The sequence below is a fragment of the Odontesthes bonariensis genome, chromosome 23 (genome assembly GCF_027942865.1).
Source record: "Odontesthes bonariensis isolate fOdoBon6 chromosome 23, fOdoBon6.hap1, whole genome shotgun sequence".
Classification (NCBI taxonomy): Eukaryota; Metazoa; Chordata; class Actinopteri; order Atheriniformes; family Atherinopsidae; genus Odontesthes; species Odontesthes bonariensis.
Genome location: NC_134528.1, coordinates 9,562,750 through 9,584,768, shown reverse-complemented (window position 1 = coordinate 9,584,768; position 22,019 = coordinate 9,562,750). Strand labels below are relative to the sequence as shown.

At 43.2% G+C, this 22,019-nt stretch overlaps 1 protein-coding gene across 2 annotated transcripts; it reads right to left on the bottom strand.

Moving 5' to 3' along the window:
* Positions 1–4,437: 4,437 nt before the first annotated feature.
* On the bottom strand, positions 4,438–13,498 carry LOC142374119 (ORM1-like protein 3). Of its 2 annotated transcripts, none has more exons than XM_075457655.1 (4): positions 13,192–13,498; positions 10,717–10,945; positions 9,086–9,237; positions 4,438–8,310 (listed from the first exon to the last, which is right to left on the bottom strand). In XM_075457655.1, exons 2-4 carry the CDS (start codon positions 10,888–10,890, stop codon positions 8,175–8,177), a joined length of 462 nt encoding a protein of 153 aa, XP_075313770.1. In that variant the 5' UTR covers positions 10,891–10,945; positions 13,192–13,498; the 3' UTR covers positions 4,438–8,174. The 2 variants fall into 2 exon arrangements, with proteins under 2 accessions (XP_075313770.1, XP_075313769.1); XM_075457654.1 differs by having other exon boundaries at positions 10,717–10,948; positions 13,192–13,497.
* Between the last annotated feature and the right edge of the window lie 8,521 nt (positions 13,499–22,019).

The window sequence follows — 22,019 nt, the reverse complement described above, 5'->3', positions numbered from 1 at the left end:
CCGGTTCGAGTCCCACATCAGACGGCCCTGTGCTGCGTGTCGTTCCCCCTCTCTCTGCTTCCTGTCTCTGAACTTTTCTATCCATTAAAGGCACAAAAGCCTTTAATGGATTTTTTTTTTAAAACTGCGTTAATGCGCGATAAAATATTTGTCGGCGTTAAATAATTAGCGAGTTAACTCACCCAGCTCTAATATTTAGATTTGTTCCAACAGTTCTTTGCAGTGCAGTTAATTAGCATGAGCCCAGGTGGAGTAAAGTGGCAGCAGTAGCATCACTTTAAATAATCCAACAGCGCTCAGTTTCTGCACGTAAAACATCTTTTCATGTCTCAGTTGGGACTTTGGACGCGTCAGGTCAGCCTCCTTGTGGTCATTGTGATGTCATCTCCTTCTGCAGGTCCGTCTGTGCTTTAGTTTAATGTTTGAGGGCCAACTCTTCTACAAACTGCACCATGTTTTCCTCCGTCTAAATATAAACTCTTGCTCTCAATCAGCCGAGCACCATTTACAGCCGAGCTTCTGGGTCAGAACCGTTAAAGCTGCTAACTTTACGTGCTATTCTCTCAGGGATCCGGCTGGCATCGCACGCCATTTTACTCATCACTCTCCATCAGAACCATTCAGGGGTTCAACCAACCAAGCTGCCAATCATTTCTGGGGAAACAACTCGCCCACATTCATGAGCATGGACCGAGTCCTTTAGACCTCTTTAAAGCAACAGTTCTACTCATCAAAGGTGGCCCACCAGGCTTACAAAAGTACAAGAATACCAACGATAATAACTGACTGATAGACTTCTTTTAGCCTGTACAACCAAGTGGAAGATGCTTTTACAGACCAACGCAACCTGAGCAGAGCTCCAAAGCTAAAAACATCCAGGAGATGTTTCTTTATTCACTACATTATAACAGAATGTGCATTTCATGTTATACACATCTGTTTTGGATTCCCTCCCGACACTTTATCTGATCACATTTCTTTCCAGTTGCAGCGACGTCCTGTTCTGCTTCATGCCTCATCGATGTCTCAGCTTCCTTCCGAGTCAAAGTCCTCACACATACCACTTAACAGATAAGGCATTAAACGGTTTAAATTACCTTAAACAGTCAGATTCAAAGGAAGCTCAGCTCATCGGTGCTTAGATTTACTTTCTTACTTTACATTCCTGTAAAAAAGTGGCGAGTAAAAACTCATTTGTGTTAAAGCAGTTAGTATAATAAACCTAATGCATGGAAAGTAGTCAGAAACGTTTTGATTTATTACTATTATTAACTATTTTATACTCTGCGGGGAAGCTGGGTCGTGTTTCATTCCTTGTAGTGGTGTTAAATGGCATAAGTGATGGAATAATAATGGAATAACTTGAATAATAAACCCCTGCTTGTGTGTAGAGCTGAATCTGAGGCAGGATTCCTTATATTAGGTACACCTGGGTAGTTTCATGCTCCACACACATCTTGCTGATTGGCTTCGACATCATTTCCTGGGAAGACAAATTTGTTCTCCTTTTTGCCTTAAAAGTTTACCCTTCTCGCAGTTAAGCCTCTATAATTTCTTTAAAGGAAACTATAAGATCAAAATCCCACTTAAGTGGCAACTTGTGCACTATTTGACAGAAGAATTGCCCCCAAGTTGGACTGAAATAACAACTTTATCCATTGATCTATTGTATTTAAGATCATTTTATTCTCAAAAGTAACCAATAAAGCTGCTGAGAAAATATACCTGAAACGGACAACTTAAAGAACTCAGAGACATCTGACTAAATATGTGGTATTTAAAGAGACTGTTTACTGAAAAAAGGGGTGGAAAAAAAGCAGGAAAACTAAGAAACTAAGGCAGGTTGCAGGTGTGTAGGGCACACAATAAAGCCAACTCACAGGATAATACAAGTTGTGGATAGTATCAGTCCTGTTACACACAAAGAAAGCAAGTGGTATGTGTATTCCTGTCCAAAACACAGTGGTGCTGCCATAAAGGGGCAAACAACTGGCACAGAAACCTCCTTATAGGCGTTTTTCATCATGTTGCAGTTGTCCAGCATCACTTCTGTAGTATGAAACACACTTTTAATACTATTATATTTGTTCAGCAGCTTTACTAGTTACCTCGGAGATGTAAAGTGTGCCCAAATACAATAGATGAAATGAAGAAGTTGCATTTTTTTGCTGAACAAAATATGCACAAATGTAAAACTGCTCGATAAATTAGCGGGGTATTAAAATTCTCTATACAAATTTAGAAGCTTTTGTTAGAGATTATACAACAACAACGCTCACCCCGCAGATTTCAGCCCACATAAAGCAAACTTTGTTGGGACAAATTTGGAAAATGTTCACGTTTTTTTTTATGCCAACTCATATTTCTGCGACTCTCCAAATCTTGAATTTTAAAGCTCATATTTACACCGTCAGAATAAAAATTGAAGCAGAGCTAAAGAAGAGGAGAAATGAGAGCGTAAATCACAGTGAGCATAAATAAGCCAACGAGCAGAGAGGAGAAAAACACCAACCTCCTCTGAGAGGTTGTTGCATCAGGCGGGAGGCAATAACAGCGATCTGCTGCCCCCTGCTGGAGAAACAGGGTAAATCTGGTTAACGTTGCCCTTAAAAATGTGTCTGCCCCCTCCAAAATATGCTCCAAATATTTACACTAGTCAAACAGATTAATGTGCATCATCATTTCCCATTTCCCTGCATGTAGCACGTGTTATTAAGCATCTAATAATTCCCATTAATGTAAGGCAATAACCTGCTAAAGTTCATAAAGAAGAGCTTCAGGTGAAAAGGTCTAAAAGTTTAAAATGTGTTTATCTAAAAAGATTTGAATCAAATTAAAAGGAATCCTAATAGACTTGTAGGATCTGTTATTATCCTGGTTGAATACACTTGAAACCCTGTTACTACACAACTGTAGGGACATTGAAACGACTTTAAAACGGGGCAGAAGTTGGATATGTGTAGATACAACCCAAAGAATCAAGAAGTGTGTGACCAGTGACGATTTGGAAGTGGGTGAAGCCTTGTTTTCCTAAACTCCAGCTGACCTTCTGAAATAACAGCTGTGTGTCCAGCGTGCGTTTCACAATAATAGTTAAAAAAAACAAAAACACATATTACTCAAGTTTCAGTAAATCTGTCGTTACTTCAGGACACACAAGACTATTAAAATCGGACTTTGCACACAACAGGCGACGCGGATTTCAACAGGTGATTTCGTAATGGGGAAACGGCTACAGACAGAAATACATTTTCACTATTTTCTTAATAAAATCCACCGAAATTTCCACCGATTCAGCCAAACCACTGAGGCGTGGATTCCAGTAAAGCCAAAGGTACTGGACGAGATGTCCTTTAAGAACTGTGGGTGGGAACTGTTTATCGATTGGATTCTAATCTGGAGACAAACCATTCTTGAGCCATTTTATTATTATTATTTTTTTTAAAGGAGAGTGGCTTTAGGAGGCCATTGCCAGCAGGAAATGCTGCTTCCATGTAGGGCCAGAAACAGTGTTCAGGCGGGTGCTTTAGGTTGCGTTCTTTTCCATCCACATGACGAAGAAAACATTAATCAGAACATCTTACCTTGTTCCACAGCTCCAATGTCCAATGATGATACTCACATGTAGGTTGTAGGCGTTTTCGGGCGGTGCACGAGGCTCAGCGTGGGCACCCTGACTGGTCTGCAGCTCCACAGCTGCGTGGACTGACGCCTTTCTGTCAGAACCAGCGTGAACCTTTTCAGCGGTTTGATCTAAAGCAGCCTTTACGCATCGATGAGCCTCGGCCGCCCAGGTTTGCCAAGTTGCTGGCTTTCCTCTCTTGGAGGACGAGGAACATCCCACTAGAGCTGCAGCTGTGGGGATGCTGTGACCCCACAGATGTTGAACCATCCCAACCCGGCCCCTGTAAAAAAAAAAATCCCCTGAACACGCAGGTCCTTCATTTTCTGCTTCCAACTCATCAACTCCAAGAGAAAATTAGTCACCTGCTGCTTTATTCGTCCAATCTAACACCAGGTGCCACTGTTAGGGGGGTCAGAGGTCCAGGTTCCTCTTTGACTTTGTCACATCAGTGACTTCTATACAAGCCAGATCTTTAAAAACAACCTTTGAATATCCCACAACACTGAGAAAATGTTGTTACATGTTCATTTAGCTGTTACGCCTGGATGCCAAATCTTTGTTTTCATAACCATTGATCCACTCTGGTGACTCCTCGTTACTTTCACTTAATTAATGTTTAAAAGGTCTCCGGTGTTGCCTTACAGAGCGTGCACGGCGCAGAGCGTGCACCGGCACCAGCTTGCAATGCTGAAAGAAAGAGCCTGGATTAATATTTGATCTGGAGCGCTGAGGTAGAGCCGATGAAAAGTGTAATCAGTATTGTTCACAAGGGTTGTAGAGCCAAAAATAAATAGTCCATTACAAACCACCACTGATTAAAGAGGATTCGACTTTTATTCATGGTTCATTTTCCATGGACGTTAAGTGAGACTCATCCGAGCTCTGAGCTGAACTCTAACATGTAAAACATTTCATCAACAGGTCAATACTGCATGTCCCAAACACAGCTAACCGTCAAAAATCCATTGTATTTTCTCCTCCGTACATACATTCAGTGCCGAACCTTCTTGAGAATCCTGAAATGTGCAGACAAGAGTTGGTTAAAGCAACAAATACGCATTGAACAAGCTTTAAAAACCCTCAACGTACCGACTTCCATCAAGTAATGTTTACTACAGAGAAACAAAATGCAAAAAAACAAACAAAAAAAGGTTCTTAAAGTTGCCACTTTTTCCATAAATCCATCACGCTGTCCAGCTTTACACATGCCAGTTAGAAACCACCAGGTGGTTAGGGCTGAGATGACAAAGATAACACTGACTGATGTTCAGATCTACCTTTCACAAACTGCTGCTGTTCACAGTGTGATTTAATGACACGGAAATCTCATTCTGAGACATTAAGAAGAAATAAAAACGATGGAAAATCAAAAGGTTCTGTGGAAATCCTCGGTCGTCTTGTTCCTGTGCTCTTTGTTGGGTTGGATCGATGAGTAACTCGATAAATCGGTCCGTTAACGAGTTGTTTGGGGTTCAATTGAAATGAATGGGAAACATTGAACAGCTGCTTGTTTCATAGTGACGTGCACGGCACGTGCACTGTTCAGTCTGTAAACACGTCTGAGACGTCGTTCAGTCAAGAGTTTAATAAACCTCAGTTCAAAATGTCCAGTGCTGAGGATGTGGCGCCACCCGGTGGCACGAGCTGCTAACTGCAACCAAATGAAACGTGAGACTCCGTTTAAAAGACCTTTTAATTGTTTGGATGCGACGAACCACAACTCTTTGACATGCAAGAACAATTACAGCGTACCGATCTTGCCGTTTTCCTCTCGTACCAACTAGTTTCAAGCTTGGTCTCAGGCTGGCAACCACCACCGGACCAGGACCAGGACCAGAGCTCGGTTTCCTCGCTTTAAAGTTGGTTATGAAAACATTTCCTATTAAGCAACATTAGCTATAAATGTACCTGACAGATGGATGGAAACACAGCTACCAATAAGCAAACTACAACCTATCATCATTATTGATATTGTAAACAAAGCCGGCCTTGGTAAAATGGTTAAAAAGCTTTTATCAGTCATAAGTATTGAGACATTCTCATTGCAATGTGAGCATTTTTAACATAATTCAGCAGCTCTGTGATGTAACTTAAACTGTCTGCAGTGCAAGCAGATGATTCTCCAGAAAGATCCATGTTAAATCAGGATTTTTTTTCCACTAAACCCAGCTCTTTCCCGCCATTTTATTTGGAAAAAAAATAACTTATAAGCCTCAAATATTTTCTAAAAATAAAACTGAGTAAATGACGCAGTACCGCAGTGTCACCACCACATGTTCAGGCTCCTCTTTAGTCTCTGTCGGACGTGTCTTTGGTTTTGCTTTCCACTCATCATCTAAATCCACTTGTAATTTTCACTGAGGCCTTCAGGCAAAGCAAGTTAAAAGCAAAACAAAAAAAAAGGTAGCAGTACCTTCAGAATTGAGAGATTTAGAGATAAAGAAGCTCGGATGTGAGGAAAATGAAACCAGGACTTGGAACATTTGCTCCGACTACACAAGATAATGATAATTAGTGACGTTAAAAGAATGTCTGGTGGCCTCTACCGGGGTAACAGAAGAGTTCATGTTGTTTTATACTGTCATTTGTATTCGTTTCCTTAAGATGAGGGATCCGTTTACCATTATCATGACATATTTTGTATTATGGAAAAAGCTTTCCAATATTCTGCTACCTTCATACACGTAAATTAGAGATGCACAGATTGCTTGGCTGGTTCAGGCCCAGAGAAATCAGACTTTTTTATTATTATTTAGGAGTTAGGAAGGCCCAAAGCTCCCAGTTTTAATAACAGGGAGGTGAAAATAAGCCTCAACAGTTCAAACATTGAGAGTGAACTTAAGCCAAATGAAACCATTGATCATCTTTTGCTGCGATCAGCAAACAAAACAAAAACCTTAGAAGGAAAATAAGGAAAATGATAGGATTTCAGACATTGGATGAAAAGCCGTTTTCCTTAATCAAGGATTGAGAAATGTGATTCCTCACCAGAGCGCAACGAGCTGGAGACACTTCTCTGAAGTTAAAGCCAAAGCTCCTCCCCGGTTTCACTGTCAGAAACTGACTGTAACCTAATAACTAAAACCCTGATCAGCAGCTCAAACTTTAAAAAGAATATCGAATAGGACAAATTTATCTCAGAGCCCCGCCCTATGTATTTTGGGCATAATAACAGAGGGAATAGACTTATCATTCCAGCAAACTTTATGGTGTAGATTGGCCCTTACTACAGGGTGCAGGGTTGTTCTAAGACACTGGAAAACCAAAAATATTACACCATTTAAAGAGTGGTTAGGAGAAAAAACAAAATAGCAAAGCTATGAGCAACTGATTTTCAGGCTGAACAATAAGGAGGAGATATTCATGAAACTATGGGGTCCCTTCATAAGTGTTGAGCGAGATGGTTGATTGGTGGGGCAATGTTGATGAATCTTTATGTGGACAGCGAGATGTGTCCTAACTGTGAGAAAAGTCTGATTAGTTGTTGGATGGAGACTGTGGGAGTGAGGGTGCCAGGTGAGATAATGGAGATGTTAACCCTGTGTAAGTTGATATATGTAATTATCTTTATGTTTGGATTAGCTTAGTTTATTTAAGCATTTTTTAGCGAGTAATGTTTTGTGTGTGGGTTGTTTGTTTGTTTGTTTTTTCTCATGTTATGTTGTTTTATTCTTGTCATTGTTCATGTATGTTGTTCCTTTTGTTGTACTGTTGAAAAGCAATAAAAAAGTGAATTTAAAAAAAAAGAAAATCTAATATGGGCAAAAGATTTGCAACCTATGCATCTCTAATGTACACGGAAACGGAGAATATATGAAAAACTCATTTCCTATTTCAAGATTTAAGGCAGGCCTAATGTATGTGCTGTGATGCAAGGACAGGAATACCCACCTCTCAACTCTGACTGCAGGACTGTTGGCTAATCTAGATCAGCAGAGCGCTCCTCTGCAGCCCAGACAAACCGGGACAAGAGTTATCCAAATACAGACATGGTCAGGCTAAAATAAGACTCGCTTAACTTCCTGGTCTCGACCCCGAGCAGAGCGGAGGGCCAAATATAAAACCTTGCGGTGTCTCGCCTCGGCAGCAGCTCGCAGAAGCCTCACGGTTTCAGTGTAGTGTTGTTGCTCTCCTCTAAACCTCAGGAGACTCCCACTGACACGTGGGAGTAAAGCTGAATAAATACAGCGGTGTGTCATTACACACAGAATAGCTTTGATATGGGTGTAAAACGGCGCGTCGGGACCGCCGTCCTCTCCTCCCAGACGCCGTTCTACATCAGAAAAACTCCCTCATCGACAGAAATGGACGTCAAACTCCCATCTTCAAATAAAAGAAAGGCCACAGCTCATCTCAACACAACACTTTCCCTTTTGTGTTCTCGCTGTAGTGTCTCGCGTCTCTCTGATTGGATGTGGTACCGTGGCAGCGTCCCCAGCAGAAAAAGGCGCCAAGGGACCGCGGGTCCTCGCCATAAGGCCTGACACTCTGTGCGCTCTCAACAGTCAGTGGGGTCACAGGGAGGCAGGCGTCCTCTTCCGTCTTCTTGTCAGTACTTATTAATGCCAAAGATCCTCACGCCGTGCAGCTGGGGCAGTTTGGGGATGAGCACGGTGAGCAAGGAGACAGTGTTGACCACAAAATGGACTCTGTCGTACTTCGTGTAGAAGCTGGTTAATATGTACCTGAATCGGAGATAAATAAGAGAAAAAGAATTCCACGTGAGGCAATGAGTAGAAAATTAACCGCTTACATTTCATGAGGTTTGCAACAACTCGTCTTCCAGGAAAGAGAAACATCTTGTATCCAGTTACACTGCACTTCTGTTTCAGTAAAACGTGTAAATATGACGCTGTAGTGAGAATATGTTTCCATGCAGCTCCTCCATATAAAGCCTGCTAATGTGGGGTTGAGGCTCTGCTGATAAGACCCAACAAAAACCAGGCTGTTTTCATATCAACACTCAGGGATTTATTGTGAGCTGAGAACAAGAATGAGTACAAGTTCCCGGCCGGGCACACGTGAAACGGTTCCCAAAATACTTCTGCAGATGTGTTGCTTCCCCATCTGGAGTATTTAGAACGAAAGCTGAGCTGAACAAAGTGCCTCTTGCACACTGTTAATAAAGAAAAACAGAGAATTTTTCCTGCAAATGTGAAGACTCTCGCTGTTCTGTGAGCTTAAATAATAAGGAAGGTAATCTATATCTGCAAACTCAAGATTCAAGCAACAAGAGACGCACATTTCCTTTTGAAAGACCTTCTTCCAACTCAAGCCACAACTGTGTCCAAGGTGAGTCTGAGCTTATCAAATCCAACTCGTGTGGCCTCTGCTGGCACTGAGAGGAGCACTGGGGGACTTTTATCCCCTGCCCACACCTTTCCCAGGGCCTAATCTGAATAACTTTCCCTGTGTTTCACTGTTTAGTAACGAGCCGCTTCCACTGAACGGGCCACTTACAGGACGATGGGTGTGATGGTGAGGAACTTGCGGGAGGCAGTGAACTGCACGCCATAGTCCATCTGCTCCCAATGTGTAAGCAGGCGAGCCTTGCCCTGGTCCGGGGTCTCGAAGGGCGTCCCTTTGACCGTGTGGAGTAGCAGATACATGCACTGCAGTGGACGAGACACAAAGTCATAGAAAGGGTGACTGATGTGCAGATCAAACAGATGTTTGGAGCAGGAAAAAAGGTCTTATATGACTTTTATAAGGATTTTGGCTTTCATATGTTCTCAACTTAAAGGGATAGCTCGCCTCTTTTGACATGAAGCTGTTTGACATCCCATATTAGCAATATCATTTATGAACATTTTCTTACCCCCTGCTGCGTCCTGTGAGCCAAGTTCCAGCCTCGTTTTGGTGTTGAAGAAGGTAGTCCGGCTAGTTGGCTGGGGTTTAAAAAATAAAGTGTTTTGCTTCTCAAAACAATATGCGTTCAAAAGAGTAATACATTTGCATAACAAAATCGTTCTCCAGGAAAAAGTCAGACCTCACAATCGCTTGGGCCTATTTTCTCTCTCTTCATATCACTGCCTGCTGCCGCCTGCCGACAGCCGCGCCTGTTACAGTGTTTGCTGCTCGGTCAACACAGCACGCAGTGATACGAAGGCCGGAGTTATTTTGTTACAGTTGGCAGCTATGAATCTGAGTGAGTGGCCATGACTTGTGGAGTCCCCCAGGGGTCAATTCTTGGACTTCTTCTGTTTAACTTGTATATGCTCCCTTTGGTTCAGATATTGCAGAACTTTAACATCAATTATCACAGTTATGCAGACGATACACAACTTTATGTGTCTCTGTCACCGAACGACTGCAGCCCAGCAGACGTACTGTGTCTGTGTCTGGAGGAAGTAAACACCTGGATGAGAGAGAATTTTCTACAATTCAATGAAGACAAAACTGAGATCATTCTGTTTGGTAGCAAAGAGAAGAGGGTCAGCGCTGGTAAATATCTTGAGACTCGGGACCTTACAATCACTGACCAAGTTCGTATCCTGGAACATTAGAGCATTAAACATCTGCAGCTCGAAGGTTGAGAGACCTCACAATCGCTAGGAGCTATTTTCTGAGTTTTTCCTGGAGAACGATTTTGTGAAGCAAATGTATTACTCTTTTGAACGCATATTGTTTTGAGAAGCAAAACGCTTTATTTTTGTAGCCGGACTACCTTTGTCAATGCCAAAATGAGGCTGGAACTCGGCTCACAGGACGTAAGAAAATGTTCATAAATGATATTGCTAGTATGGGATGTCATACAGCTTCATGTCAAAAGAGGCGAACTATCCCTTTAATGTTTCTACAGAAAAAAAACTGAAACATCCAAATCACATATGCTGTGTTATTAAACTCTTATTACAAAGTGAGAACCAGACAGCAATTCACAGTTTGTGAAGCAAGACCGGAAGGCAAAAAGCTGGTTGAAACATGACTGTATTATGACCAAAGCAATAGTTCAAAGATGCGTCGCCTCTGACTCAGGCTGCTCTCACTCGTCTTAATCAGCCAGAAGTGCCGAGCATGCGTCCTGCACTGATCTGATTCATAAAGGAAAACTGTGGTGGTGCCGCTGCCCGGGCTTTGTGCTCACTGACCAGATTGTGGATGAGGTTGGTGAGGGTCCACACTACGGGTACGCTGACGAAGGGGATGCTGAGCAGGATAACATGGAGGAGGCCGATGCCCAGGATGTAAGAGAGCCACATCCCCCTGCTGTTCATCACTCGGGTGTTGGGGTTCACCTCACTGTGTGCTGTGCCGACGTTCATGATTCAGTTCAAGTCCTGACGGACGGGCTCCAACTGAACTTCTGGAAACGTCAGTCTGCTGAACCATAAACAGAAAGAGGCCTTAGTACTTACAAAATAAGCACATCTGATCTCCTTTAGTAAGCTGTACAGAGATTTGTTAACAAGCCAAACTGACCTGCATGCTTACACTTAGACTAAATCTAAAATTAAGGTGTCAAAATCTGAAACATAAGCTTGAAAACTTCAGATTGAGACGCTGAAGTGGTTGACCGTTAAGTTCAGAATCAATCCTTTTTTATACTGTCAGGAAAACAGGAAGTAAGCACAGAAATCTAATGAAATGTGCAAACATAAATGTAAATGCAGCAAAAAAATCTGTTCTCCAGGCTTCTTGAAGGACATCCCAAAGCTCTTCTTTGGATGTGGGCTGCCTTTTGTTCCGTTCTCTGCCAACATGATCCCACACTGCTTCAGTAATGTTGAGCTCCGGGGAGGATTCATCCCTCCATCAGACCTGCTGCCACTGATTTTCAGTCCACTTCTTGTGTCCTTTGGCACAGCTCAGCCTTTTCTCCCTGTTTCCCTTCCTTAAGAACGGCTTCCTGACAGCCACCCTTCCATGGAGCCCATTTCTGATGAGGCTTGGGCCAACAGCAGATGGATCAGCTGAAGGTCCAGATGCATCTCTCAGCTCCTGTGTCAGGTCCTGACATCACTTTCAGATCCTGTTCATCTGCTGTAGATAGTTCTTTAAGCCTGACACTTCTTCTTTTGTCCTCCACTTGTCCAGTTTGCTCAAATGTTTTAAGGACACACTGCACACCATGCTGAGATATGCCAAGTTTTCAGCTAACAGCTCTTTGGGAATCACCTTGTTGCTGCAGAAATCCTGTTTTCTGTCTGTCAGACTGTGTTAGCTTTGCTGTTTTTCACAGATGAAACTAAAAAAATGGGAACAAATTATGTGTCTTTGTGACAGGCTGCTGGGAACAAAGTGCCTAAAGATCCAATTTGAAAGTGTTTCTTTGTTAAGTTCGTTATGAGTAGACACTGCTTTAACTTGTACTCGTCTACATGCACAGGAAGCGAATCGAGTTATTAACTGAAGTATGTTCAACACTGGACTGAGTGAGAAAACGTTTCAGACATTCTGCTGCTTCTAATTTTCTCTGTGGGACCTCATAAGTACGGCTGAATTCACTGCACAGACGTCGTCTTTAAGTTACTCAGATGGTGATTATTTATTTTTTTTAGACGAGTTTGTAAAATCAGGATTTTATTTAGAGCAGAGCGACAGTCTGGAAAGGCTTCGAGTTGACATGTAGTCTTAACGGGCTGATTTTCTGACGAGTTTAGCCGTCTAACCACAGAAACAGAAAATATGAGAATGAGAGCAGCTTTACTGGGAATTCTGTTGTACTAATATACAATTTAAACTCACTGATTTACAAAAAGATGCAGAACGATGGAACAGTGGAGCACGTACAGGGCACCAAAGCATATTTGAGTCCAGCTGAGGGTATACATGCAGGTAACTGGGTGTGCTAGTTTGGCTTTGCAAACTACTACGTCTTCTGTTTCGTAAAAGTCCACTTTTGCTCCGAGTAACACTACATTTTGCTTTTTTTCTAGTGTCGCACACACATGGTCACTGATTCATCCCTGGAGTTGGGCGACTTCTTTAAGCTTTAATGATCTATAGGCTTAACAAACAAAAACACTTTGCCTCTGAACATGCTCGGGTACAGACACTGGACTGAAAATGAGTGAAAAAGCAGCCGATGTCCAAAGAATTATTGCTCAAGACCACTTTAAAAGATTGCACGAAAGTCTGGCTGCTTGGAGGCTAAAAATAAAGAAATGAGGAGTGGGTCAAGACTTTAGGGAGTATGAAACATCAAATGTAAAACATGTGGATGTAATCCTTCACGTCATATGTGATCGGAAAGTAATACCAAAGTCTAGAGCATTTAATTAGCCCAATATATCACACTATGAAGCACAGGATCGTAAGGAACACCTGCCAGCCAATAAGAAATCCTCATTTTCTATTACCAGCGTATGTAATTAGCAGATATTTAGCTAAGCTCAAAGAATAATGAATGGGAAATGTTTCTGACGTGAAGATTAGCATCAACTGATAGACAGGAGTAAACAATGTAGCAAAGGGTTTGGTCATTTCCAGCATGCTTTTTTCTGCAAGTTGTCTTACAGGAAGCAAAATTGCCCGAAACAAAGACCTTCAAGCTAGCTCAACTGGAGTCAAAAGTAAGCTAACATATGCTAATTCAATCCGAGTTCACAGATCATTGGACTTACTGCGGAGAAAAATGGATTCAACTCCCGACCTGTGCGGGCACCAGTCCGTTATCACAGTTTTTTGTGTAATCGATGCGCTCAGTTATGTAACGGATACTATCACTGGGACATCGGCGAGACTCCCGTCTCTTCCATCAGTCGCACGGTGCCATCCTTCAGCTCCACACGGGGCTGGAAGTGCTACCATCCGATCGTCAGCACGCAATTCATCGAGACGCACACACTTTTACTTCGTCTTCTGACCAACAGCTGGTGTGACAACACAGCACAGTCCACGAAGAAACGTCACCGATATTCAGTTTCACGGCTTCGTATGCTGGATGAGGCTTTGCTCATCGTACTCTGCAGTGATTGGTTGCTTTTGAGTCATGTGGTCGACGCTGGCCTATCACGGCTTAATGCGGTGAGAGAACGTAGACGTCAGAGCAGGGGCGGGGCTAATGGAGAATGATTGACATTTAGAGGCTTTCTTTCAAGAACGGAAAAAGCGTTTTTAAATGAAGAAATACAAAAGGTATGCAGTTAATTTTAATTAATTTAATAAACTTTGCTTGTGCTTCAATTCAAAAGTTTAAACAAACACGCAATTAAACCCCACACTGTAGGTTTCCTCATTTCAAATATCTTGACATCCTTAGTTTTTCAGCTGAACATGTTATATTTTTGACTGAAATAGGAGAAAGAGACTGTGAGTTCTAAAAGTGTGAATTGTATTCTTGCAATTCAGTATAAGTCAAGAAAAACGCCTGTGATGGAGGAAGTATTCACATTCTTTACTGATCGAAAACTGCTAAAGTACTTTGTTAAAAGTCATGCAGTAAAAAAACAAAAATAATCTTAAAAATGCAAAGTACGAGTACCCAATGCAGCAAATACCTTGCATGGCTGTTAAACGCACAGGCGCAGGATAATGCATAGGCTCCACATAAAAAACCATTAAGATTTAATTCATTTGGGGAACGATCTCCCATTTCACATCAGACAAGCCCCTTCACTGTCCATTTTTAAAACTCGTCTTAAAACCCATTTTTATTCCCTGGCTTTTAACCCAGCATGAGACTCTGTTTCTGTCAATGTTTATTATTGTTATTGTTTTTACATTGTTCTCAAGTTTTATGCCTTATACTTCGTGCTGTTCCTCATGTACAGCCCTTTGTTTCAGCCAGGGCTTTTTTAAAGGGCTTCATAAATAAAGTTGAGTTGAGAATTGTTTTCTCTATTAATCGATTGAGTTTAAAAAAAAAAATTCTTATAAAATTCAACTTTACGATGCCACTAGAGCAGAAGATATGTCGCCTGTAGGTTCATCCTGAAGTTAAACCAGCCGCAGCACAACCAACACACCAGACAGAATGACGGACCATCCTGCAGCCGTGAGTACTGCTATAAATAAAGTAGTCATAACATTCACAGAACAGGAATGAAAGGCATGTAAGATAAGGCATGTTGATTCTCAATCACACTTTATCAGGAGCTAATCGGTTCTCTTTCATGGAAACAGACACAGACTCTGGTGCCCCAGCAGTCTGTCACAGTTACTTTACAATAACAGTTTAACTTAAAGGGATAGTTCGCCTTTTTTGACATGAAGCTGTTTGACATCCCATATTAGCAATATCATTTATGAACATTTTCTTACCCCCTGATGCGTCCTGTGAGCCGAGTTCCAGCCTCGTTTTGGCGTTGACGAAGGTAGTCCGGCTAGTTGGCTGGGGCTTAAAAAATAAAGCGTTTTGCTTCTCAAAACAATATGCGTTCAAAAGAGTAATACATTTGCATCACAAAATCGTTCTCCAGGAAAAAGTCAGACCTCACACTCGCTTGGTGCTATTTTCTCTCCCTTCGTATCACTGCCTGCTGTGTAGACCGAGCAGACCGAAGTGCAGACCGAGCAGTCCCCTGCTTCTGAGCAGCAAACACCATAACAGGCGCGGCTGTCGGCAGCAGGCAGTGATATGAAGGGAGAGAAAATAGCGCCAAGCGATTGTGAGGTCTGACTTTTCCTGGAGAACGATTTTGTGATGCAAATGTATTACTCTTTTGAACGCATATTGTTTTGAGAAGCAAAACGCTTTATTTTTTAAACCCCAGCCAACTAGCCGGACTACCTTCATCAACACCAAAACGAGGCTGGAACTCTGCTCACAGGACGCAGCAGGGGGTAAGAACATGTTCATAAATGATGTTGCTAGTATGGGATGTCATACAGCTTCATGTCAAAAGAGGCGAACTATCCCTTTAACTTAAGCTTCACGTGCTGATCGGTGGCGTATGGTCACCAAAACCAACCGGTTAGATGAGCTAAATACCTGTGAATGTGTAGAAAAAGCTCATTTATATATCAATTATAAATAACATTTCCCAGGTTATCGTTGTGACAAATTGCTCAGCAGGGCAACAACAATAAACAACTCCTGTCCACCAAGACTGAAACACTGCTTTAATTTAGCGGCTGCTTCATGATTCGTCATTAGATTGGGCTTCTTGTTGGCACATCTGCATACAAAAGGAGGCCTCATGTAGCTAATGTGAGAGAAAGTCTTGCTTGAGGCGCCTGTAATGACTGGCGGAGCTGATACTTTGGTTCCAAAAAAAAAAGCAAAGCTCAACAGTATCATGTTCAAGATACAAAGATAAGTCCAAATACTAATTTAGGCCCACAGGAGCCCAAGGCCAAAAAGGGTCAGCAAGTGCTCGACTTGCATGCAATGTTATGTGACACTCGCTGTTTCAAAGGATACCCCTGTGATGAGTGGCGTCAAACGGGTTTGGTTGACTGGCAGAGGACGGTCTTATGTGCTCACAGCCTTAGGCGTTATAATTGTGTTAGCTATGTAAACTTAGATGCTCAGTTAAATGCCATCTATGGATGGCAGTGGAGTGAGATCATCTCTGGCAGGGGCGAAAGAACCAAGTAGATAACAGGGAGAAAAATAACTCTGTCTACATGTAATGTCTCATTAACAAGTTCTCACCTGGATGCATCTGACGTCTGAATGACATGATGGGCAGAACCTTCGAAACAACAACTCTGAACAACCTCCACTTGAGACATCCTGCAACAGCCTGCCAGGGTTCAAAGGTCACTGTGCAGCTGGCCACATGCAGCCTTGAACATTTGTAACCAAGTGGACCGAACATGCACAGAAAGCATGCTCCCGGATCGATCTCCATCCAGAAAACCAACGTAGCAGACAAAGAAAACAATGAGCAGATTTGCAGGAGAATCCCCGGTTAGCCACACATCTACAGTGTACTGGAGACCCATTACATGCCCATATATGGGAAGCTTTGGAGCAGCCGACCCAAAGGGGAGTTTGAGGAGAACCGGACGAACATCTGCAGTCACAGCCAGTTCGCCCACACAAACATGGAAACCATAAACCTAACTTTAGTTGAGATGAAAATGGAGGTCAAGCTTGGAAGTGGGAGTGATCCAACCCATGGATCAGTGAGGGGCTCTTCCCACTTTAATCTACTGTACTTTCTCACATGAGATTCCTTTATCTGCTGCATATATTTCACCATCTGTGGTCCTAAAAGTAATCACATTCAAAACAGACCAGTTATAAATCCTGTAATTAGGCATATAACCAGCTTTACTGTCATGATGCAACTATATTTAACTAAATTAAGGAACAGGATGGAAGTTTTCACCCAAGAACGCCTGCACTTCCAGTCATTTTCATATTATTTCATATATTATTTCATATATGATCTTATAACACTTCTAAAACTCCTCCTGAATCTGCCGTTTCTTGCTGACCAAACACAGGTGGTGCGGTGCATCCAAACTTGTGCTTTCAAATAGCACGTCAGGGTTATGGGATCAGAGGAGTGACCTGTCCCACATGGCAGGATCTCCCGCTTTGATTACTTTGGAAAAACATAAGAGCAGCACAACAGTCCCACGTTGAACACGCAGCGTGAAAAGGGCTTTTATTTCCATCCGATGATCCATTATTACAATGCACTAAGAACATCTTATGGTATTATATATGGGGTTGTACTGTTTGATGACCTAATTTAGGGTCTTAAAATCGTCTTTCTTTTTATTGTTTTTAATGGAATGACATAAACATATCTTGGTGTTCACAACATTAAATTAACAGGAGCCTGAATTTCATGAGCTCCAGGTTGAGCGTCAGCAGCCTCCGACTGCAGGTTACCAGCAGATGTCGCCATCAACACACTGAACTGGTTCCTGTCATCAGCTCATGTCACTGTAGTTCATGGCTGCAGACGCACAGTGTCGCAGGAATGATTTAGGGTTTAATTGTGGGATTTCCTGCCTCAGATCTGCCTCGTTAGCCTCAGAGACAAACAGGAGGTTATGATCTTCTTTAAATGTTTAAAACACAATAGCGTTTCTCATGTTTGAGGGATTCGAGTTGTCTTTTTCCAACAAGAAAGTGCATCAAAATGGCAAGGAAAGAAAAAATAAAGCCCACATACAAAGCATATAGTGTCATCTGTGGATTTATTTGATGTTAACGACACTTTCTGGAGCTCGACTGAACTGTTGGGCAACTGGTGTTCATATAACAGCAATGTAGCCAAGAAGGGATTTGTTTAAATAAATGATTCAATAAATCTGCAGGTGCGGCATAAAAGGCAGTTCTGATAAAAAAGATGCAACTTTGAAATGTTGAAAAGAAAAAATATGGAGCTTTTTTGGCTTTTAATACGAACGTGTTCTTAAGGTCAATGGTGCTGGGGCTCTTTTACGGCCGGTGGGTTAGCTGGTTGGGACATGAATGACACTGCTGGGGCATTTTTTCTCCAATAGGAGGGGTGGACTTGTGACCCAGGCAGGCTTGGATGACAGCCTGGCTGGAAAAGGCTGACGCAGGGAGTCCATTATTGCCCCTGGAGGAAGCTGAGGATTAGAACACCAAAGAATTTCAATAAAAGAAGTGTCTGTTTGGGGGTTGGGGAGGGGCAGGAGGATGGTGAAGGATGGCGAAGGTGGTGGGGTGGTGTGTGTGGGGGGGGGGGGGTCCCCTCATTGTCCCAACAGTGATTGAGAGCAAGAGGAGGGGAGTAGGATGGCATTGTGTTTGCAGCCTCTCTGAAGAAGCTGATTATTAGGGGAGATGGATAAGGAGGGGTGAGGGATGGGGAGGCTGTTGACTCTTCATCTTGTGTGAACAAAGTCTCTGGCACATAGCCCTCTTATGTCCCTCTGTCCTGGACTCCCTTGTTTACGAGTGCCACGGATTCTGTCCCTCTCGGCGGGGACCCCCACCAAACTCCAACCTGCGCCGCCACACATTGTAGAGCTTAAGTGCCCTTTAATTAGGCGGCCTCAGTGTCCGGCTGAAGACCGCCGCGGGTTTTAGGCTTTTATGCCGAGCAGCTCACACACCAACCGAGCGTCCCTCACACAGTCCAGGGATGAAGTGTTTGCTGCTCTAATGAAAAAGATTTATTTGGGGGGCTGAGCTCTTGTCATCTTTGTCCCCCTGTTTCTAAAAAGTCTGGACAAAGGCTTTGGTATTAATCTTTAACACTGCTCCATTTCCAGGACACATTAGCAAGTATTCAGAGATGAGCCAGCGGCGTCTCAGCCACCGAGCGGCACATGACTGCCAAGAGTTTCCAGACGAGCCTTGACAGTAAACACAATTTACTTCCTGTACAGACAAAATATATTGCACAGCTGGACTTTATTGCAATTATCATCAGGTATTAATTAATCAGGGAATAACTCCACAGATGGGAGGCAAAAGGAAAATCGGTTTCATGGTCTAAAGAGTGGAAGGTTTCCATCTCGCACCCTGAAAGATTGCAGTCGCATAAATTCCTTCTTCCACATACACAGCCAAACACATGCACTGCTTTGTCACTGTGATGAAGCACGTCCCATTATCACAACAGCAAAAAAAAGCACAGGATCCAGAGCATAACAAGGGTGGTGGGCAATGCGGGAAATTGCGGAGCTACTCCAAACGAAATGAGTAATTTCTGGATGCTGCGTTGTGTGGGGAGCTTAGACGCTAAGAGCTGTGAATGGAAGGGGCAAAGCGAGGGTATAAACGTGGAAACAAGTGGAATAAAGTCAAAGATGGGAAGGAATGAGAGACGGAGAAGAATGATGAAAAGGAGTTTGTGAAGGGAACAGGGCGGGACTGGGGCGTGCTCAGAAACTTTCTCGCTACAGCCCAGTGTGTGTAGATACCCTCTTAATCCTGGTTTTATTGGCTGCCTGCGTCCAGCCATGCTGGTCGGATTGAGGAGGACGGGTAGTCAGATGGGAGGGAGGGGGGCTTAACACATGTCCTTCTTTGTGGTAATACGCTGATTAGGCCTGAGAAAGAGCCGGACCTGGTTACGGCCTTTCTCAGGTCACCGTAGAAACCGGCCCGGTAGGGGACCTCTGTGTGCGCCCCCCCCCCCTCCTGTGCACCTACTGATGCAGACATACAGACTATGGTCGTCCTTTGCAGCCATTTCTACAAAGCGCCACCACTCAAAACACCACCGCAAGTGTTCCCCGAGTCATATTTCATGATCGGCTCCCGATGCTTTTGACCTTCCTTGCTTCTGCCTCTCCAGACGGTTTTGCGCTGCACTTGTGGCCCCAACCTGGGAAACGTGGTTTCAATGTTGTTCAGATTCAGACCGCAGACTGATTCCTTTGCCTGAACTCGTAAATTAGACCACTGTCACATTCCCCTAATCCATCCCTGGCCTTGCACACTGTATATTGCTCCTACACAACAGTTGTCATCCAAATCCCAGAGCTGAGCTAGGCACATTTCTGATGATGCCGTAACACACGACAATGTTCATAACCGAAAACAGACCTGCCTCATTGTCAGCACCACCGTGACAAACCGCATCTTGACTCAAGGCATTAAAAACTGGTGTAATGTAGAAGACTCCCCACCCCAACTGGCTTGAGAGAAGGCTTCATGCACATTATGCTGGGATAGCTATCAGTTATTGTCATATTTACCCCCTCCCTTCCCACCAACAGGCCGGCGGGTCGAGTGCTGCTCAATCACTGCCTGTTTCCCCGACTTCTTTGTTAAGGAGAAATAAAACACAGAGTGGGCGGGTGACGGGGGGGGCACTCCACTACTGACCTCCAGACTTTGGTCACCGGGCTCAGAGAGCACGCTCCCAGCCCCTGCTGAGCAACCTTCCAGCCCCCTCGATCCACCGAGCTCATTCATGGCCCAGAGGTCCCCAGCAGAAAGGCAACCATCGCAGGCGCCACGTCGGAGGGACACAGTGAGGTATTAATGCAGCTATTGCATGAAAAATTTGCCTAAAAGCCACTTATGTTGACATGTCCATAAAAAGATGGCATGCCGTTATTTCGGTGGCATTATAAACAATGAAATAAACACACTGAGGCACAGGTGCTCCGGTAATTAAGCCAGTTAAATGTTGCTATTGCACAGCTCTGAATAAAGGATGAAATTAGAGATTCACCGATTAATCGGCCGCCGATTAAAAAAGCCGGTTTTATATCCAATCGGTCCCAATCGGTGAGTGGTCACTGTCGTAATTTCCGGTTTTCGGCTGATCAAACTGACCCGTAGCAGTTCAACGCGCCCAGAGCAAAACAGTTAAAAACTAGCAAGACTCAGGAAGAAAACATGTCACTGATTTGGACTTATTTCACTTTGTGCCAGGACGACCTAAAACACGCCATTTGTAATGCTTGCAAGTCAAAAGTAAGCCGCGGAGGATCAACAAACTTAATACGCCACTTGGAAAAGAAGCACCTAGGTTTGTTTAGCAAATAGGAGGAGGAAGGAGGAAAAAATAAATCTGCTCAAGAGGCACTGTTGAAAATCTCACTCTATTTCTTAGTTGTGATGTTTTATTCTTGAAAAGGGGGGTTATGATAGCATATAGCCTACCACTAGTTGTGGTTTTAATTGCAGTTATATAAGCAAAATGTTGTCTGGGAGAAGGGTACTTGTATTAAATTTGGGAAAGGGTACTCAAGCCAAACAAATATAGTGTCTATTATATGATTATAATTATTTCTTAGATAGAAAATCGGTATTGGAAAAAACGGTTTTGGCAGGTCAGACCTCCTTAAAAACCGGAAATCGGTATCGGTCGAGAATTTTGCAGTTGGTGCATCTCTAGATGAAATCAACACATTTAGTGACAGTTCATGTTTTCTGTCCAAAGGCTGACTTCCACATTTATTTCTCTCTTCTGATCAGTTGTTTAAAACTACTTTGCACCATTTTTCATGTTATTCGATGACGATAACAGGCTGTAAAATCATGCAGCTATCCGCTCCAAAAAGGAGAAAAAGAAGCACTCAGGAGTCAAGTTTGAAATTTATACCAATGAACCCCTTCATAAGGGTCTCCTGTGGTGGTCACAGCATTGTTGGTCCAAGCCAACTCACTGATAATCCTTTTGACACAAAACTCTCGACTAGATTACTATCACCATAACTGCCCCTCTGTGATCTTTGCCCGGGTATCTTGTTTGCATTTGTCCTGATCTGTTTCCTCGTATGTTTATCACATGCGTGCTTACTTCAGGCTAAGTCGATCACAAGTGTCCTAACCCTCCTCCTTCGCTATCTCCCCTCCTCCCCCCCTGTCCCACGGCTGCTTGCCCCCACAGCCCATCGGAATGACAATAGTATTGATGTAAAAAGTGTCGCCTTTGGGCCGCCGGAGCATGTAACCCTTGCATAGCTGGCCCGGCCGCCGCCGCACTTTATGGCTTTATTGTGCTCCCTTTTACGTCCTCCGCTGTCGGGATGGGCTGACAACAATTTAGAAAATTCACTGTATATGTGACAGCGAGCGGGTCAGAGGTTATGCGTGAGTCGACGCTGTGTA

Excerpts from the sequence above, each read along its gene's own strand:
- LOC142374119 (XM_075457655.1), bottom strand. The coding sequence starts at position 10,890 with ATGAACGTCGGCACAGCACACAGTGAGGTGAACCCCAACACCCGAGTG. Across the intron at positions 9,238-10,716 it reads CCAACCTCATCCACAATCTG|TGCATGTATCTGCTACTCCA; the intron begins GTCAGTGAGCAC and ends CGTCCACTGCAG. Across the intron at positions 8,311-9,085 it reads ACCATCACACCCATCGTCCT|GTACATATTAACCAGCTTCT; the intron begins GTAAGTGGCCCG and ends TCTCCGATTCAG.